The 21,063-nt window shown below is 43.1% G+C and overlaps 1 protein-coding gene across 1 annotated transcript in view; it reads left to right on the top strand.

The window, feature by feature from the left end:
* LOC126184482 (uncharacterized) overlaps positions 1 to 21,063 on the top strand; it is a 1,022,231-nt gene that overhangs the window by 238,411 nt on the left and 762,757 nt on the right. The window contains exon 4 of the mRNA XM_049926873.1: positions 4,205 to 4,369. Coding sequence (XP_049782830.1) covers positions 4,205 to 4,369 — 165 coding nt within the window. The remainder of the gene's footprint in view (positions 1 to 4,204; positions 4,370 to 21,063) is intronic.

Raw genomic sequence — 21,063 nt, forward strand, 5'->3', positions numbered from 1 at the left:
ACCCCTTAGCCAACCTAAAGTGCTGCCAGCTACAATTTGTTCTGGTCAGTGACGGACCGGCCTTAGAGTTCAGGAGTTGGGGAACTGAAGTGCCACCAAAAGCCTTGCATCCTTGCGTGTCGACGTAGGAACGGCGTGAAATTTTAAAGCACCTCGAAACCACTGCAGAATTTCACCATCTTGTCCATAATTAACAATAATTAATTTGTGGTCCTGAAAATTCCTCCGCCTCCGATAATTCATACTGGCCATTGTGGCCATCGGTAATCTCGTATTGCCGGGAAAAACTGATTTCATATCATTTATTTTTTAATTAATTTTATCGATTTTGAATAAACAACTCGATCAACCTGTGACTGGTGTAATTTGAGTCTTACTGTAACAAGCAATCCGAATCAGTGTTTGTAAATGTAAATTTAATTGCATTAGCAACTGTTTCTTTGTTAGAAGACTGGATAGGAGAGTGGCTTCTCCATACCTCAGGTATGCCGGAGAGCCGTTTCAGTGTTACATCCATGAGCTGTCACAAGAAAGCGTTGTAATGTGCGTATTGCATATATGTTCATGAGTCCCCTTTTTGGGAGTTCTGCCGCCTGGCTCAAGCCTTTTTATTTGAGACCACTTCTGCGACTAGATGATGATGATAAAATTAAGATTAAGACTGCACACACACACACACGGACACACACCCTCGCACGGAGAAAATCTGTGATCAAGTCGGAAATAGAATCCGGGGCCACGTGATCGATAGTTAACAATGCTAAGCACAAGACCACAAGCTGCTGACTTAAGAAAGCGTTACGCCAGGCATTGAGGGTGGAACTATGCATCTCAGATCACCAATATACACTGAGGAGACAAAAGCCATGGGCTAGCGGTATGCTCATATACAGATGGCGATAATATCGTATACAGAAGGTCTAAAAGGACAGTGCATTGGCGGAGCTGTCACATGTACTAAGGTGATTCAAGTGAAAAGGTTTCCGGTGTGATTATGGGCGCATGACGGCAGTTAACGGCCTTTAAATGGGGAGTGGTCGTTGGAGCGAGACGCATAGGATATTCAGTTTCGACCACCGTTAGTAAATTCAATATTCCGAGATCCACAGAGTCAAGAGTGTGTCGAGAATACCACATTTTATGCATTACCTATCACCACGGATAACGGCCCTCACATAACGACCGAGAGCAGCGGCGTTTCCGTAATGTTGTCAGTGCTAACAGACAAGCAACATTACGTGAAATAACCACAGAAATCCATGTGGTACGTACGACGGACATATCCGTTAGGACAGCGCAACGAAATTTGGCGTCAGTGAGCTGTATCAGCAGACGACCGACGCAAATCCTTTGCTAATAGCATGACATACCCTGCGGTTCCTCTCGTGACCATAGACGACTGGAACGCCTTGGCCTGGTCAGATGAGTTCCAGTTTCAGTTGGTAAGAGCTGATGGTAGGATTCGAATGTGGCGCAGATCTCACGAACCGATGGTGCCAAGTTGTCAACAAGACACTGTGCAAGCTAGTGGGGGCTCCATAATGGTGTGGGCTGTGTTTACGTGAATTGACTGGGTCCTCTGATCCAGCCGAACAGATCGTTGACCGTAAATGGTTATGTGCGGCTACTTGGAGACGATTTTCAGCCATTCATCTGTTTCATATTCCCAAACAACAGCTGAACTTTCGTGCACAAAATCCTTCACCGGCAACATTTTCGCAATTATGGACGGCTATATGAGCAGCGTGACTCAATATTTCTGCAGGGAACTTCCAACGACTTGTTGAGTCCGTACCACGTCGGGGCAAAAAGAGGTCCAACACTTTTTTAGAAGTTATCCCATGCCTTTTGTCACCTTACTGTACTATGACGTCGTACAAGAACAAATATCACACTTTGATGTGTTCACACACAGAATTACTGTAAGTATGTCGGATCGCAGAGTTGGCATACTGCGTGTGCAGCCAGGCATTAATCTGACCGCTAATCGGAACTAGAGAGAAAATGAATACTGTGAAACGCTTAGGCACGCAGCTGCTACCAGCACCGTGACTTTCACTTGTAACAAAATCCCTCGTAACACCCAGTGCACCATTATAAAGCCTAAATACACGTTACAATAATTTGTCCAGTGTAACTAATACCACCACGTGAAGTGGTACACGCTAGACTCTTGGTATGAACGGCATGGACTACACGCATCATTTAATTATTCTTGTCCATATTTTACGAAGTTCGTTAAACCGCTGATGGCAAATCTGTTATTATTTCACAGTTGAACTAACGTTAACATTTTTTAGACTTGACTAAACTCTCGAATTGAAAATATAGCTGGAACATTAGGCATTATATAAAAAATATAAACTTGTGTCGCAACATAAAGTTCAGAGGAAATTACTGGGGTATGATAAAAGTTTCTGAAAACCCTCTGTTTCAGATAAAAACATTTATATGCATAAGAAGTTACTTAATTTTAACAACTAGTGGTCTCTTTAATAGATCACATGTAAATATCATTTCTGCAAATGAATATATTAACTGAAAGAAAAGCAAGTGATTCTGTATGTAAGATATCTTGTAGAGTAGAAAATGTGAAGATGCATTTAAACTGAGTTAGCTGTAAAAATTTCATGAGGTAATTCCTTACAGGAAATGAAATAATAAATGTGATTCTAGTATGTGCCCGCAAATGCACATTTCCCATGATAGATGGCGATGTGCTACAAGATATCGTTCTCCCAGTATATTGTGTCAAAGACAGATACGGTTGAGCGGCCGCACGGATGTTCTGAGAAATGTAGTTAACCAGACCGCAGCATACGAATTGCAAAACGTCTGTAGCTGCATTTTAGCCTTTTTTTAACAGGAGAGAGTTTACGGACGTGAGAAAAACAGATGAAGACGGAAATGTCCGTGTACCAGACCTGGAATAACAGGATACCGAGGACAACGACAACACATGACGGTACAGGCAAACGGTCGGCCGAAATTTTGCAAACCAAACAACGGTAGTGTGTACTCTACATGGGAATCCGTGAGCAAGAATAATCACAAGCGGATTTCTCTCCATTTGGAGCGGTTTTTTTTTTTTTTTTTTTTTTTTTTTTTTTTTTGCACCAGGACACCACCATTCTTGAACTTTGTAAGAGTAATTGTAATTGTAATTTTAGGTAACAGAAAACTGTTGATTCACCTCACCAGCAAAGGTTTATTATCATAGTTTGAATAACCGTCACCGTGGCCACCTAATTGGACCGGCTGGTCTTCCAGGATGTCCGTGTACAGACGTACTTGGAATTTTCTGAACTTTGCACTTTAGTTGAGGGTGTTCCACTTAGAGCATGCCAGGTTGTGCGTTTCAAACACATTGGAGCACAGTCCACTTCTATATTAACGTCCACCGACATCGCAGTAGCATCTTCCCCATAAGGAGATAGGACACAGAGGTACTGCGGTGTAGCCTGATAGAGCACTGAACCGCTCACTGATATCTATGTAACGTCTTCCCCAGACGACATATGGGATGCAGGGAGCCTTTGGCATTGGCAAGTCCTTCACTGAGCTAGAACGTCGTTTACCTCTGGTTGTGGGGGCAACTTAAAAGTATTGCACTAAGGTGTGCAGACATTGAAGAACGTTTCAGCGTAGTATGTGAAGAAATTGCGTGGCAGGCGAGAACATTCGAAAGAAGTCAATGAAGGAATATATAGCCAAATGTATTGCTTCCTATAGAAAACGGGGACTTCTTTTGTATAAGAGAAAAATCAAGTGCCACAATCTTACAACGACAAATGATTTTGTGTAATACCGCACTATTATCTATCATGGGAAACATATATTTATTGACTGATACGTTATGAAATAATGTTCAAATGTGTGTGAATTCCTAAGGGACCAAACTGCTGAGGTCATCGATACCTAGACTTACACGCTACTTAAACTAACTTATTCTAAGAACAACACACACACACACACACACACACACACACACATGCCCGAGGGAGGACTCGGACCTCCGACGGAAGAGGCCGCGCAATCCGTGACATGGCGCTCAAACGGCGCGGCCATTCCGCGCAGCTATGTGTATGAAATTTTTGTTCAATATATTATCAGAAAACATTACTGAAGTTTGTACAGATAGATAACGTTCACAATGTATAATGTGGATACGTCCCTAAAATATATCTCTTTCACTGTGTTGCAGTGTCGACAGGACTACAAAAACGCATATCTGTCGTACATGTCGAATCCAACGAACGCCGCAATGGCGGCGTATCTGGACTGCCACAACAGCTATGTGCAGCAGCTGCACGCTACCAACGGCATGCTGGACCAATATCACACTGAGACACTGCCACAGCTACTCCAGGTCAGTACGCTCTCTGCACTGCAAGCGCACGGCAGCACGGCGCTAATCAAGTAACACAGAGATTCTCCGTCACTGAAACTGCAGGTCAGTACAAGCTCAATACAGTAGCGAACTGCAAACAGGGTGCCAGGTCAGTAACAGCGGGATATTCTGCCGCTATTGTTTCAAAGTCAGTGGAAGTTCAGCGCAGCAGAAAAGTATAAACAGGATACCAGGCAAGTACTTGCTTTGTTTCTGTATTGTTTTCTGCTTTTAAACAGATTCTGCGCAGTACAAACTGGACGGGGACTGTGCACGTTGGGTATGAAGACATGGAAAATTTACCGCCGTTAGGAAACAGCTAGAAGCTGCGTTAGCCACGGTTGACAACTTCACTACTGCTGTAATCTACGATGACAGCTGGGGAATCAGTGGTTAAAACTGGGACATCTTTAGTGCCGTTTGTTGCAGATGACACAAGTATTGCAATAAATAGTATGTCGAGTGTAGTTCTAGAAAGATCTGCTAATGATATTTTCATGGATATTAATAAATGGCTTAAAGCGAACTCACTGACATTAAACGTCGAAAAGACTCATTATATGCAATTCAGAACTTGTAATAGGTTTCCACCCAGCATATGCATAAAGCAGGAAGAAGAGCAGATAGAAGAGGTTGACAGTCTTAAATTCCTGGGATTACAACTTGATAATAAATTCAGTTGGAAGGAGCACACCACAGAATTGCAGAAACGCCTTAACAAATCTGTATTTGCAATTCGAGTGTTAGCAGACATAGGCGACATAAAAATGAAAATTCTTGCATACTTTGCCTACTTTCATTCCATAATGTCATATGGTATAATATTTTGGGGTAACTCTTCAAGTCAAACAAAAGTTTTTAGAGTCCAAAAGCGTGTAATACGTACTATTTGTGGAGTAAATTCACGGACGTCCTGTAGAAACCTCTTCAAAGAACTGGGTATACTAACTACTGCCTCTCAGTATATTTACTCCTTAATGAAATTTGTCCTAAATAATATATCTCTTTTTTCCAACAAACAGCTCAGTTCATACATACAATACCGGGAACAAAAATGATCTGCACAAAGACTTAAAAGCACTTACTTTAGTTCAAAAAGGGGTCCACTACTCAGGAACACTCATCTTCAATAATTTTCCAGCAAACATAAAAAATTTAGTGACAAATAAAGATCAGTTTAAAAGGACCCTGAAAGACTTACTAGTGGCCAACTCCTTCTAGTCCACTGCCGAATTTTTTAATAGAAACAAATGATGTATTGTATATATTCATACTATTAGTATAGTTATTTCAGCTATAAAAAAAATGACATCTTCCACATTCACGAGGATCTCCTCAACACGGATCTATGAAACGAAAAACTAATCTAATCCAATCTAATCTAATCTAATCCCACATTGTCACTGTATCTTTTGACGAAGCATATCTGAGGAGGCTATCCTCACTCGAGCGTGAGAGGCGAACAGTGGTGGATCCGAATGTCTCTGGGCAGAGGGCACATGGGGGTACTGGCCGTCCGGTTGCACCTTTGTGCTTTAACAACAGGTACGATGTGCTACCCAATGTTAATAAAACAACAGAGCGACCACAGGATGCCTCGCCTGTTGGGGCAGTGGCCGATGGTAGTTCTAGTCATTGAGAGCTCTAACGTTAGGCTAGAAGTAGAGCCTCTCAGGGAAATAGCAAGCAGATCAAGAAACAAGGCCAGTTCTCTGGGATGTATCGTCGTTGTTTAATATGGTAGGAAACGGCAGGAGCATCCATACTAAACATCCAGATTCAGCGCTCCTTATTAAAGCTAACACTGCCCTGACAGTATTAGGAACAGAAAGTGGTTCAAAGTGGAACTGAATAATAATGAAATCCTAATTTCAGACTGGCATACACACTGTTCAAAAGATTTAAAGGGTCACTTTTCTGAAACACGTAATTTTTCCCATTGTGACACATAAGTGTGGAATTTGGCTCAAATATGGCTACACCCTTCCTCTGTAATTATTTAAAACGTGCCCCCCTGCGACGTCACCCTCGGGCTCGGCCACTCCGTCAGACAGAAAGGCGTCGAGGCGTACGAAAAACTGGCCAGAGCTCAGAAGTTTATGTGAAATATAAGATAGGTTAATGTTATCACAATGGCATCAATTGTCACCAATTTTTTACCCAATGCCACATGGGGGGGGGTCCACCTCTCACCCTTTCTCTAGACGACTCTGTGATCGAGGTCAGAAGAACGACTCCCAGCGTGCAAATTACGCGGTTTTCTTGTGGATGGCCGAGGAAAGCATTTCAGACACACCGCTGTTCAGAATCGCCACAAAAGGCTTCAGGATATGGCAAACGGGCGTTATTGAAACCACGCCTTCCATTGGGGTCTCATTTACACATATTTAGCGGTCGAACACGACAGTTTGCAGTGCGATGATCAACATAACGACATTCTTCCCAACCATTTTTTTAAATTTCTAAACAGGTAACTACATCAACAATAGAGAAAAATTATGTACATGATAAATCGCAATAAGATGTATGTCTTAAATAATTTAAATAATAAGAGTATAACAATAAAAATGTTCTTCAGCAGCAGAAATAATCAGTTTACAAAATTAAATGTCTTCTTCTATAGTGTTCTCTTCGCTGTCTTACTTCTGTCTTCCAGTGGATTATCCTATTCCAATTTTGTCAACTGTTATTTCCAGCGTGTAGACAAATAATGTTATCTGTGGAGAAATGGTAGACAGTATGCTGCTTGCTATATCTTTGTATATATGCTTATTTCGACTTTATTGCCTTCGTCAGTACATGTCGTGACGTTGTAGATGGACATACATGAACTTTGAGTAAGTTGATAAACGTTATCATCATGGACTGTGCGGCTGGTCCCGGCGGAGGTTCGAGTCCTCCCTCGGGCATGGGTGTGTGTGTTTGTCCTTAGGATAATTTAGGTTAAGTAGTGTGTAAGCTTAGGGACTGATGACCTTAGCAGTTAAGTCCCATAAGATTTCACACACATTTGAACATTTGACAAAGTTATCATCCCCTCTGATGTTAACAATGCAATTGACATAACGTCCTAGCAACCACATGACAGTGTTGTTTTTTGTGATAGGAGACGTGTAGGATGCAGACCAAAGTCGGATGCATGTCGTGTAGTTGGTACCGTAGTTCCTTGAAAGCAAGACAAGTTTATTCATGATCCACCTCCAGTTGCGTAAGTGACCACAGCAAGTGAATCAGTGGATAAGGGTATCAACTAATCCACATGAGAGCCATTTATCCATATCACTAAATCCTATTCTGTGGAGATTTTCGTTTGTTGCTATGGTATTGTTAACAAACCTGTACCTTGGGAATGTAACGTCAGATGTATGTATTTTGAGGATTGTGTTTGTTCACACAATTTCCCAGTCGTTTGCTTGTATTCTGTACTGTTGGGAATTTTCGCATTTTTCGATTCGCGCTGGAAATCTCCTGTTGTCACTGGTTCCTCTTTAGGAGACTAGCGTCTTGGAGGTAGAATTCCCTAATACGTTTCAATTTGTTGTTAACATTACTTATGTCAATAGGTGGATGCATATTTGTTGGACGCACGATTTGGGTTGGGTTGTTTGGGGGGGAGGGACCAAACAGCGAGGTCATCGGATTAGGAAAGGAAGTCGGCTGTGCCCTTTCAAAGGAGCCATCCCGGCATTTGCCTCTGGCGATTTAGGTAAATCACGGAAAACATAAATCAGGATGGCCGGACGCGGGATTGAACCGTCGTCCTCCCGAACGCGAGTCCAGTGTGCTAACCACTGCGCCGCCTCGCTCGGTCACGATTTGGAAAAGCTTAGTAGCAGTATAGCCTGGAATCTTGTTGAGCAGTGTTATTATTCTCTTGAGGAAGAACCCCGTTGCTTGAATATGTTCCATTCCACATGTATCTCCTAGTTAGTCGCAGTAACCTGTTGCCCTCCATTTCCGCAATTAGAAAGACCTGGGCGACATAGTATTGGAGAATACGTTCTTGTTTATGATTCTATTTTTTTTAATTAGTTTCACGACGCTCCAGTTTTGATCCACAATTACACTTTGCGGTTTATTTGTGACAGATCTCCGATTTTTGGCTGCCATGTTTAGGGTGTACCTGCCTAAGATGACTGCCTGTGATCGTCCACAACTCGTGCCCACGGTATATCTAGGTTATGGAATTCCCTGATGTTTAGGATGATACATTTTCAGTCACTGAGTTATGGCCTAGAGGCAGTGCTATATTGGTCAGTGTCTCGTTTCATATGCGCTGTCTCGTTTTTATTCCTTATTAGGAGAGTGACGACGTCAGCATATGCTGTTTCGGCTGACGTTCGATCACACGTGGAAATACGTGATATCGTTTCGTTAAGGAGTCGTAGCAGTGGCTCCAGCAACAGCACGAAAAGAGGCGTAGCAAGCGGTCTCCCCTGTGACATACCCTGCAGGCTATTAAAAGATTTTGTTATATGTCCATTAACTTGTTCCCTAGCGAATATGCCAGTCATTATATTCCGAGCCACTTTTATTACATTTTCTTCCAGACCCGCTTCCTCCATTATCCTCATTATTTATTGATGGCGGACGTGATCAAAGGCTTTATGGATATTGACGAAAATAGAACGCGCATTTGACGTTGGCCGCAGCAGCTACTGAAATCAAGTCTCTGATTTCAGAAACTGCTGACATTGTAGTCGTTCCATGGATGCAGACCCCATGTTTTTTAGTACCTTTTTTTAAAAAATGGGGTCCTCTTGCTGTTAATAGCTCTAGCAATAGTTTTGCAGTAAAAGTTCAACAATGTAATAAGTCACAGATTTTCAAAATTTTTCAGTCCGCTCTTCTTTAGTACGAGACAAATTTTGCCCTGTATCATCTCGGTAGGCACAATCCCGCCACAAATTATGTCATTTTAAATGGCAGTACAAGTATGAAAAGCTGTTCTCCGGACCGATGACCTGAGCAGTTTGGTCCATTAGGAATTTACACATATACAGCTATTCCCTCTTGACTTGAAAAAGAAACTAGTAAAAACACTTACACAGTCAGTTCCACAAGAAAGTGTACGTCGTTATCTGTCTGAAATAAAAGTCACTATTATAAATGTACGTTTACATGAAAATACATGGTATTACTAATTTCACTATTACCTAATGTTAATCCAGTCGCCGCCATTATCGAGTATAGCTTAGCACCTTTGTCCTCTCTTCGGTAAATCATCCACGTTTCTAAATATCGTTTGACACACATCGCAACGAATGTCTTTGACTTTCTAAGAATTTTAGGAGGAACTCCATATCAGCTTTGGTCCCTTTGAATGATTTGCAATAAATACTGCCTCGTGACGCTTCAGATATTTTGCACTCATTTTAAACTGCAACCGACAAAACCAAACATTCAACTCTCACATTATTTAGCTATACACTGTGCAAAGTCTCATTGATTACAGATTCGAGACCTCTACCACAGACGTCGCTGCCGACGTGACATTTAAAATTATGGCGTACAATTTCTCGTGAAACTGACTGTACTTCCAATTACTGATTGACTCTGAGCACTATGGGACTTAACATCTGAAGTCATCACCCCCCTAGCCCGCATCTCGTGGTCGTGCGGTAGCATTCTCGCTTCCCACGCCCGGGTTCCCGGGTTCGATTCCCGGCGGGGTCAGGGATTTTCTCTGCCTCGTGATGGCTGGGTGTTGTGTGATGTCCTTAGGTTAGTTAGGTTTAAGTAGTTCTAAGTTCTAGGGGACTTATGACCACAGCAGTTGAGTCCCATAGTGCTCAGAGCCATTTGAGCCAGCCATCAGCCCCCTAGGACTTAGAACTACTTAAACCTAACTAACCTAAGGACATCACACAGATCCATGCCCGAGGCAGGATTTGAACCTGCGACTGTAGCGGTCGCGCGGTTCCAGACTGAAGCGCCTAGAACCGCTCGGCCACACCGGCTGACAATTACTGATTACAACGATGTCATCCTGTAAGGCCTATCTCAGGAAAGCTCACAAGCCTGGAACTGGTTATGAATACCTGTGTTCATTATATCTGTGATGTTCGACTCTTTGGCCATATTTCATCATCATATGCACAACTAAACTTGCTGCGTCCGAACAAGCACAGAGATTTTCATACCCACATATCTATCCTCAGCCTTAACGCTCTTATCTAAACAACATGGAAGAAACACCCATTTCCATCAGTGCAAAATCCCTTCTGTCCCTCTCCATCTTTCAGCCACTTTCTCGAAGTCCTTCTCAGCAGCAGAAACCAGACTCTGCAGTAACCTCCCGCGTTTTATTGGAGAACTGAATAACATCTCCAGCTTCAGAAGACAGTTAATGACATATCTTTTAAAGTGACAAAAAGGACTCCTGTACGCACTCGATACCCTCGTACTTCCTTCTCCCCAACCAGATCCTCCCCTTTTCCCAGTATTCTTAACTGATGCAGTCTATTTACATTTCCTTTCCCCAAAATCTAGTTATATTTTCTATACCTATAAATTCTTTCTTTCAATATCTGTTGCCAACATTACTGTCTGTACTGTCATTATTCTTATACATATTATTATTATTTTTATATTATTGTTATTATTATTATTATTGTTATTATTACTATCACTGTTAGTGGCAGCAGCTGCAGTCGTACAAGTGTTTTATGTATGTGTGTGTATTGATCCGGGTACCTAGAAACGATGGAGAGGCTTCGTCCCGCCGTAGCCCTCAGTGGTTCACAACCTCACAACCTCACAACTGGTTTGATGCAGCTCTCCATGCTACTCTACCCTGTGCAAGCTTCTTCATCTCCCAGTACCTACTGCAGCCTACATCCTTCTGAATCTGCTTAGTGTATTCATCTCTTAGTCTCCCTCTACGATTTTTACCCTCCACGCTGCCCTCCAATACTAAATTGGTGATCCCTCGATGTCTCAGAACATGTCCTAACAACCGATCCCTTCTTCTAGTCAAGTTGTGCCACAAGCTCCTCTTCTCCACAATTCTATTCAATAACTCCTCATTACTTATGTGATCTACCCATCTAATCTTCAGCATTCTTCTGTAGCACCACATTTCGAATGCTTCTATTCTCTACTTGTCTAAACTATTGATCGTTCACGTTTCACTTCCATACATGGCTACACTCCGTACAAATACTTTCAGAAACGACTTCCTGACATTTCAATCTATACTCCATGTAAACAAATTTTTCTTCTTCAGAAACGCTTTCCTTGTCATTGCCAGTCTACATTTTATATCCTCTCTACTTCGACCATCATCAGTTATTTTTGTACCCAAATAGCAAAACACCTTTACTACTTCAAGTGTCTCATTTGCTAATCTAATTCCCTCAGCATCACCCGACTTAATTCGACTACATTCCATTATCCATGTTTTGCTTTTGTTGATGTTCATCTTATACCCTCCTTTCAAGACACTGTCCGTTCCGTTCAACTGCTCTTCGAAGTCCTTTGCTGTCTCTGACAGAATTACAATGTCATCGGCGAACCTCAAAGTTTTTATTTCTTCTTTATTGATTTTAATACCTACTCCGAACTTTTCTTTTGTTTCCTTTACTGCTTGCTTAATATACAGGTTGAATAACATCGGGGATAGGCTACAACCCTGTCTCACTCGCTTCCCAACCACTGCTTCCCTTTGACATCCCTCGACTCTTATAACTGCCATCTGGTTTCTGTAAAAATTGTAAACAGCCTTTCGCTCCCTGTTGTTTACCCCTGCCACCTTCAGAATTTGAAAGAGAGTATTCCAATCAACATTGTCAAAAGCTTTCTCTAACTCCATAAATGCTGGAAACGTAGGTTTCCCTTTCCTTAATCTATTTTCTAAGATAAGTCGTAGAGTCAGTATTGCCTCACGTGTTCCAACATTTCTACGGAATCCAAACTGATCTTCCCCGAGGTCAGCTTCTATCAGTTTTTCCATTCGTCCGTAAAGAATTCGCGTTAGTATTTTGCAGCTGCGACTTATTAGACTGATAGTTCGGTAATTTTCACATCTGTCAACACCTGATTTCTTTGGGACTGGAATTATTATATTCTTCTTGAAGTCTGAGGGTACTTCGCCTGTCTCATACATCTTGCTCACCAGATGGTAGAGTTTTGTCTCGACTGGGTCTCCCAAGGCTGTCAGTAGTTCTAATGGTATGTTTTCTACTCCGGGGGCCTCGTTTCGGCTTAGGTCTTTCAGTACTCTGTCAAACTCTTCACGCAGTATCGTATCTCCCATTTCATCTTCATCTACATCCTCTTCCATTTCCATAATATTGTCCTCAAGAACATCGCCCTTGTATAAACCCTCTATATACTCCTTCCACCTCCTTGCTTTCCCTTCTTTGCTTAGAACTGGATTTCCATCAAAGCTCTTGATATTCATACAAGTGGTTCTCCTTTCTCCAAAGGTTTCTTTAATTTTCCTGTAGGCAGTATCTATCTTACCCCTAGTGAGATAAGCCTCTACATCCTTGCATTTATCCACTAGCCATCCCTGCTTAGCCATTTTGCACTTCCTGTCGATATTATTTTTGAGACGTTTGTATTCCTTTTTTCTTGCTTCATTTACTGCATTTTTATATTTTCTCCTTTCATCAATTAAATTCAATATTTCTTCTGTTACCCAAGGGTTTCTACTAACCCTCGTCTTTTTACCTATTTGACCCTCTGCTACCTTCACTATTTCATCCCTCAAAGCTACCCATTTTTCTTCTACTGTATTTCTTTCCCCCATTCCTGTCAATTGTCCCTTTATGCTCTCCCTGAAACACTGTACAACCTCTGGTTCTTTCAGTTTATCCAGGTTCTGTCTCCCTAAATTCCCACCTTTTTGCAGTTTCTTCATTTTTAATCTACAGTTCATAACCAATAGATTGTGGTCGGAGTCCACATCTGCCCCTGGAAATGACTTACAATTTAAAACCTGGTTCCTAAATCTCTGTCTTACCATTATATAATCTACCTGATACCTTTTAGTATCTCCAGGGTTCTTTCATGTATACAACCTTCTTTCATGATTCTTGAACCAAGTGTTAGCTATGATTAAGTTATGCTCTGCGCAGAATTCTACCAGGCGGCTTCCTCTTTCAGTTCTTAGCCCCAATCCATATTCACCTACTATGTTTTCTTCTCTCCCTTTTCCTACTCTCGAATTCCAGTCACCCATGACTATTAAATTTTCGTCTCCCTTCACTACCTGAATAATTTCTTTTATCTCATCATACATTTCATCAATTTCTTCGTCATCTGCAGAGCTAGTTGGCATATAAACTTATACTACTGCAGTAGGCGTGGCCTTCGTGTCTATCTTGGCGACAATAATGCGTTCACTATGCTGTTTGTAGTAGCTTACCCGTACTCCCATTTTTTTATTGCTTATTAAAGCTACTCCTGCATTACCCCTATTTGATTTTGTATTTATAACCCTGTATTCACCTGACCAAAAGTCTTGTTCCTCCTGCCACCGAACTTCACTAATTCCCACTATATCTAACTTTAACCTATCCATTTCCCTTTTTAAATTTTCTAACCTGTCTGATTTAGGGATCTGACATTCCACGCTCCGATCCGTAGAACGCCAGTTTTCTTTCTCCTGATAACGACGTCCTCTTGAGTGGTCCCCGTCTGGAGATCCGAATTGGGGGACTATTTTACCTCCAGAATATTTCACCCAAGAGGTCACCATCATCATTTAATCATACAGTAAAATCTGCACGCCCTCGGGAAAAATTACGGCTGTAGTTTCCCCTTGCTTTCAGCCGTTCGCAGTACCAGAACAGCAAGGCCATTTTGGTTAGTGTTAAAAGGCCAGATCAGGTAATCATCCAGACTGTTGCCCCTGCAACTACTGAAAAGGCTGCTGCCCCTCTACAGAAACCACACGTTTGTCTGGCCTCCCAACAGATACACCTCCGTTGTGGTTGCACCTATGGTACGGCTATATGTATCGTTGAGGCACGCAAGCCTCCCCACCAACGGCAAGGTCCATGGTTCAGGGGGGGAATAAATAATTAGTCACAATAATATAGAGACGTGTGTGATAAAACTGTTTGGATGTTCCGTCCTGTCCTGTAGCTTATTGGGCTGCTTAGTTAATAATGAATTCAAATACTTCATCCACGCTAAAATCAGCTACAAATTCTTTGTTGTCGTCTTCAGTGATTTCTCTGTTCAACGGTTGTATGGCTTCAGATGTGAAATCTTCATCGGCGTGACTCGCGGAGTAATGCTGTTGTAGTTCGTTCACTATCTCGTTTTGGTGAGTGAGTGTATTCCCTTCCTCTGTTTGCAGATAGGCCATGAATGTGTGGCGTCTGCGGTGGGTTTGATGTTTGATGAGGTGATACGTGGACACTATCTCGGTTTCTACTAAGGATCATGCTTGGAATTTGATCTTCAGGCCATCGAACTGTTTGCTATTGATGTTAATGAGCTACGCTTTAATTCTCCATATCTGTTGCTTGTGCTCGTTTTAAAGTTGTGTTTTTCATTCAGTTCCATTCGGACAGAGAAGTAAAATTCTATGGTTGTCATTGCCTCATAGGTTTTATGTCTTCCATAACTTATTAGACATGTTCGTAAGTGTCTTTTAGCAATTCTGGTCAACCAGTCGGCTTTTGACATGAAACTGTCGAGTGAACTTAGGCAGTTGGTCCATGTTGTTCTGAAAATATCATGTAATTCTTCGTTATGTAGGTGAAAGAAGTTTAACATCTACTGGCCTCGATATCTTCTTGTGGGCTGTTTGTGTAGGTTCAACATAAAAAAGATCTGAAAATGGAACAAGGGTGGCATCGGTGGTGAACACTTGCTGACGAATGTTCTCGGTTATGTACGTTCTGCCAGTTCGGGCTAGCTGAAGTCGATCGTAGGAAAGCGTATCTCACAAAAGTAGGGTATGTTAATTCCCATGCAACCTTGAGCCGCAAATTCTTCACACGGTCGTGAAATTCTTTACAGTTGTTAAAATACCGGGTGCTGGTCTTTCGTGTGAAGAACATAGTTAAAGTCGTCTCCTCTAAGTAGATTAGACACTTTTTCTCTGAGAAGATAGATTGTTTCATCTTTAAAGAATGAAACTCGTTCCATCTTTTTGCTACTGCCTGACGGGGCCGTAAACGTTTAGAACGTTGGCACCGTAAATTTTGCATGCGATTCCTCTCCCGAGTGCTAGTTTCTCAATCTCTCTAATTGCGATACGTTGACGCACAAGGATGGTTGTGCTTGTTTTCACGAGTTCACGAGCTTGGGGTCACTTCTTGTTAGAGTATGATATCAGCGTGAGACGCATATCCACGGTGTTGTTTTATACAACCCGCAATGTTATATCTGGCCTTTAAACACTACGAGGAGATTTTTATATTCTATTGCCTGCTATGCGCATACTGTAAGTCCTACAGGAAAAATGAGCAGGGCCTTTTTGTAGGATATTCAGTGTAGTTCAGTCGTGTGCTGGGGTGTTTCCACTGGGTGCCACGGTTTTCGAGTTCTTCAGGAAAATTGTACAAAAGCTACTTTCAAATCAACCTCCATCCCGCCACTCATCTCTCACCAGCCAGAATTTCTAGTATGTTGTTCGTGGCCCTTTCTCCTATCACAAAAATTTCCTGACCGAGAGGTTCTAGGCGCTTCAGTCTGACACCGCGCGACCACTACGGTCGCAGGTTCGCATCCTGCCTCGGGCATGGATGTGTGTGATGTCCTTAGGTTAGTTAGGTTTAAGTCGTTCTAAGTTCTGGGGGACTGATGACCTCAGATGTCAAGTCCCATAGTGCTCAGAGCCATTTGAACAAAACTTTCCGTCTACTTGAATTATTCCCGATATTCTACCTTTTTTGGTCTCTATTGATTGGGATATTACACCACCTGGATAGTCGCCTATGTTGTTAACATTTTTAATTTAAAGTGCCGTGAGGGTAATGAAAGAAAAACGACTTCTGTAAACTTTGCGCTAAAACTAATCACGTTGACAATTCGATCCAACCTTAACCCTTACAATCACAGTAATTTCGTAGTCAGAAGGCCTGACGAATACAACGACGTAATTGTTTTTATTTTATGCTATTTACATCATAAACTGTCACGTAAATTTACACAGACGTATATTTTACAATTCAAAAGTGCTTGACAAAGCCGGTCAATAGATACTGACTGCCTGTTCCTATTCCACGTCACTGACTTACCGTGCATTGAAATTGGTGTCTTTCGTTCTAGTTGGACTGTATTTACATTATGAATCTCACTTCCCTCCTGTTTGTGTACGTCGATTGCTCTGTTCAAATAGTTCAAATGGCTCTGAGCACTATAGGACTTAACTTCTGAGGTCATCAGTCCCCTAGAACGTGGAACTACTTTAAACTTAACTAACATAAGGACGTCACACACACCCATGCGCGAGGCAGGATTCGAACCTGCGACCGTAGCGGTTGCGCGGTTCCAGACTGTAGCGCCTAGAACCGCTCGGCCACTCCGGCCGACGATTGCTCTGTTCGGAAGGTTGTCGGTGGTACTATTCGACCACGATATTATTGCACTTGGCCTCCCGTGGAAATATGTCTTGATGTTAGAGCAAACAAGTATAGTTGTGATTAAGGAAAGCTCATCGCATTATGAATGATTTCAAGACAGCTTTCCTTATGAAGTGTTTAGCGTGTGCTCGAGAAATATTACGATACAAAATCACGATAAGCCAACCGAAGCGCCCTTACTCTCAGGTGCAATAATATTGCGGTCGATTAATAGGCTGGCGTGAGGATGTTTGCGTACTGTCATTACATTACATTCCGTGACGTGTTTGTTTTCCTGCCTCGCGTGACCCGGTTCGATGCACTGGCGCACGGGTGTACGAGTTGAAGGGGAGGTCACGACTTCATGTTGTCGTTCCGGTAACTAATTGAATTCCTGTGTCATGGAGTCGGCAGCAGCTGTGTTATCTAATACTGCGTCAGGCGCAGGTTCCCTAGTGTCCCTTTTGGACCACTGTCCCGTTGCTGTAATGCCGTCGTCGGAACTATTCCCTTCATATGTTCGTTGTCTATTAGTAGCTGCCACTAAAGTAACAATTTTAGGTACAGACTGTTCGACATCGTGTTTGCTTGCCAGCGGCGGAACATCTTTGACACGTATAATGTCAGAATTTGTTCTATTCCAGATGGACATGGCGAAGATCGTCAGGTGATTGATTTTCAGGTATGAGATCTGTTGGGTTAGTTTCTTCCGTAAGCAGAGAGTTCGGCAAAACGAAAACCCATTTATGACAGTTTTGATTAGGGGGACCCCTTTCATTACATGTAAAGCCCGTGAAAACGTGGCCTGAGTATGAAAGTATGAAACCTGTATTGACAGACCAGCGTTCGTTTGTAATATTTTAGCTTTACCGTACTTCGCTAGCATTTCCTTAACATAGAAATTTTCGACTTCAAGAGAGAGACTGAGCCGGCCGAAGTGGCCGTGCGGTTAAAGGCGCTGCAGTCTGGAACCGCAAGACCGCTACGGTCGCAGGTTCGAATCCTGCCTCGGGCAGGGATGTTTGTGATGTCTTTAGGTTAGTTAGGTTTAACTAGTTCTAAGTTCTAGGGGACTAATGACCTCAGCAGTTGAGTCCCATAGTGCTCAGAGCCATTTGAACCATTTTTTAGAGAGACTGAAAACACAACTTAAGATTCAACGTATGCGCAGGTAACAGAAATAGTACTTGCATTTCCGTTGCTTTGATGAAATTCAATTCTGTGTCTGTGCTCATCAACAGCTAGTCCAACAACACTGGATTCAGCAGTTTCACAAAGAAGCTGCACTATTTCAGGTCATAATAAGCCGCGTGAACTTGATCGTTTGTGATTCCTACTATATGCAGTATCCAATCGTGTATTTGTAGTGAACGTCGTTTGCAGAGCACATGCAGACTCGTCGAATTCAAACTGCAGGGTATTTTTTTCGTGGAACCTAAACAGACATTTTGCTACTTAACCTGAGAAGTTAGCAGTGAATGAACGCTCAGTAATACGGTAGAGAGAACAACAGTATCACACAAACACTCTCTCTCTTTCTCTAACTCTCACTCACACACACACTCACACACACACACACACACACACACACATACAGGCGAATCGTAAAAGAAAACTTTTCAACAATGCTAGATGCCAGAGAACACAGTAAGTTCGCGCACTACCGCGTCTCAATCGGAACTGCAGCCTCTGGCACTGCTTACATCACCCGGTCGGGTCACCCCTTCTCTAAGGACATCGTGGGGCTGCAGCCCCATTGACCATAATCTGATCCATCTGGAGCGTAGCGCCCGCATCTCGTGGTCGTGCGGTAGCGTTCTCGCTTCCCACGCTCGGGTTCCCGGGTTCGATTCCCGGCGGGGTCAGGGATTTTCTCTGCCTCGTGACGGCTGGGTGTTGTGTGCTGTCCTTAGGTTAGTTAGGTTTAAGTAGTTCTAAGTTCTAGGGGACTGATGACCATAGATGTTAAGTCCCATAGTGCTCAGAGCCATTTTGGAGCGTAGCACGGTAGTGTAGCACTGGTATACAGGGTGAAACCACTAGGGATCGTTCAAAACCATTCGACGAAATCTGAACGTGAACCGAAGCAGCAAAGGGTGTTAATGGTTTTTCAAGCCTCCTGTTTCGTGACCACTTCTGGAGTGGTCGTGCGGGATGGAGAGGGGTAGTGCGATTATGACACATGCATAACTGAAATGGCAAAGGATCCCTCTAAATCCTCCATCCCCACCTCAGTCCAGTAAAATCCTCATTGCGACCCACACACCGTTAGTGAGCAGTTTAAAAATGTACCTGTAGAGATACAGCTGATTCTCGTTGTCAGGCAATCCGGTCAACGGTTTTCAGCTGAGTAGGGCTTCGCATACATCTCTAGCGCCTGATTGTGGACGTGCGGAATCTGAGTAGTGTACATTACTGGCCATTAAAATTGCTACACCACGAAGATGACGTGCTACAGACGCGAAATTTAACCGACAGGAAGAAGATGCTGTGATATGCAAATGATTAGCTTTTCAGAGCATTCACACAAGGTTGGCGCCGGTAGCGACACCTACAACGTGCTGACATGAGGAAAGTTTCCAACCGATTTCTCATACACAAACGACAGTGGACCGGCTTTGCCTGGTGAAACGTTGTTGTGATGCCTCGTGTAACAAGGAGAAATGCGTACCATCACGTTCCCAACTTTGATAAAGGTCAGATTGTAGCCTATCGCGATTGCGATTTATCGTATCGCGACATTGCTGCTCGCGTTGGTCGAGATCCAATGACTGTTAGCAGAATATCGAATCGGTGGGTTCAGGAAGGTAATACGGAACGCCGTGCTGGATCCCAACTGCCTCGTATCACTAGCAGTCGCGATGACAGGCATCTTATCCGCATGGCTATAACGGATCGTGCAGCCACGTCTCGATGTCTGAGTCAACAGATGGGGACGTTTGCAAGACAGCAACCTTCTGCACGAACAGTTAGAAGACATTTGCAGCAGCATGGACTATCAACTCGGAGACCATGGCTGCGGTTACCCTTGACGCTGCATCACAGACAGGAGCGCCTGCGATGGTGTACTCAACGACGAACCTGGGTGCACGAATGGCAAAACGTCATTTTTTCATAAGAATCCAGCTTATGTTTACAACATCATGATGGTCGGATCCATGTATGGCGACATCGCGGTGAACGCACATTGGAAGTGTGTATTCGTCATCGCCATACTGGCGTATCACCCGGCTTGATGGTATGGGGTGCCATTGGTTACACGTCTTGGTCACCTCTTGTTCGCATTGACGGCACTTTGAACAGTGGACATTACATTTCAGATATGTTACGACCCGTGGCTCTACCCTTCATTCGATCCCTGCGATACCCTACATTTCAGGAGGATAATGCACGACTGCGTGTTGCAGGTCCTGTACGGGCCTTTATGGATACAGAAAATGTTCGACTGCTGCCCTGGACGGCACATTCTCCAGATCTCTCACCAATTGAAAACGTCTGGTCAATGGTGGCCGAGCAACTGGCTCGTCACAATACGCGAGTCACTACTCTTGATGAACTGTGGTATCGTGTTGAAGCTGCATGGGCAGCTGTACTTGTACACGCCATCCAAGCTCTGTTTGACTGAATGACCAGGCGTATCAAGGCCGTTATTATGGCCAGAGGTAGTTGCTCTGGGTACTGATTCCTCAGGATCTATGCACCCAAATTGCGTGAAAATGTAATCACATGTCAGTTCTAGTATAATATATTTGTCCAATGAGTACCCGTTTACCATCTGCATTTCTTCTTGGTGTAGCAATTTTTATGGCCAGTAGTGTAGAAGGGACTGCCTGCCCACAGTAACGTAGGACTCTTCCAAGGGTTTTGGAACATTTTTAAAATGCTCAACAAACGTGGGCGGGTAGCACCGAGGGTGTAGCTGAAGTAGGGGGCTCTAGAGGACCCTCTGCTCTTGCATTCATGCATGTGCCAGTGTGTCTCTCCCCTAACCCTCACACCCCCACTCCTATCCCCCCATCCCATGTTCATTCCACAGGAGGACGAAAATATTCAGTGCTGGATAAGCATAAACACCCTTACTGTGGGGACTGATGACCATAGATGTTAAGTTCCATAGTGCTCAGAGCCATTTGAACCAACCCTTGT

This window comes from Schistocerca cancellata, chromosome 4 (assembly GCF_023864275.1).
Source record: "Schistocerca cancellata isolate TAMUIC-IGC-003103 chromosome 4, iqSchCanc2.1, whole genome shotgun sequence".
In the NCBI taxonomy this organism is placed as follows: Eukaryota; Metazoa; Arthropoda; class Insecta; order Orthoptera; family Acrididae; genus Schistocerca; species Schistocerca cancellata.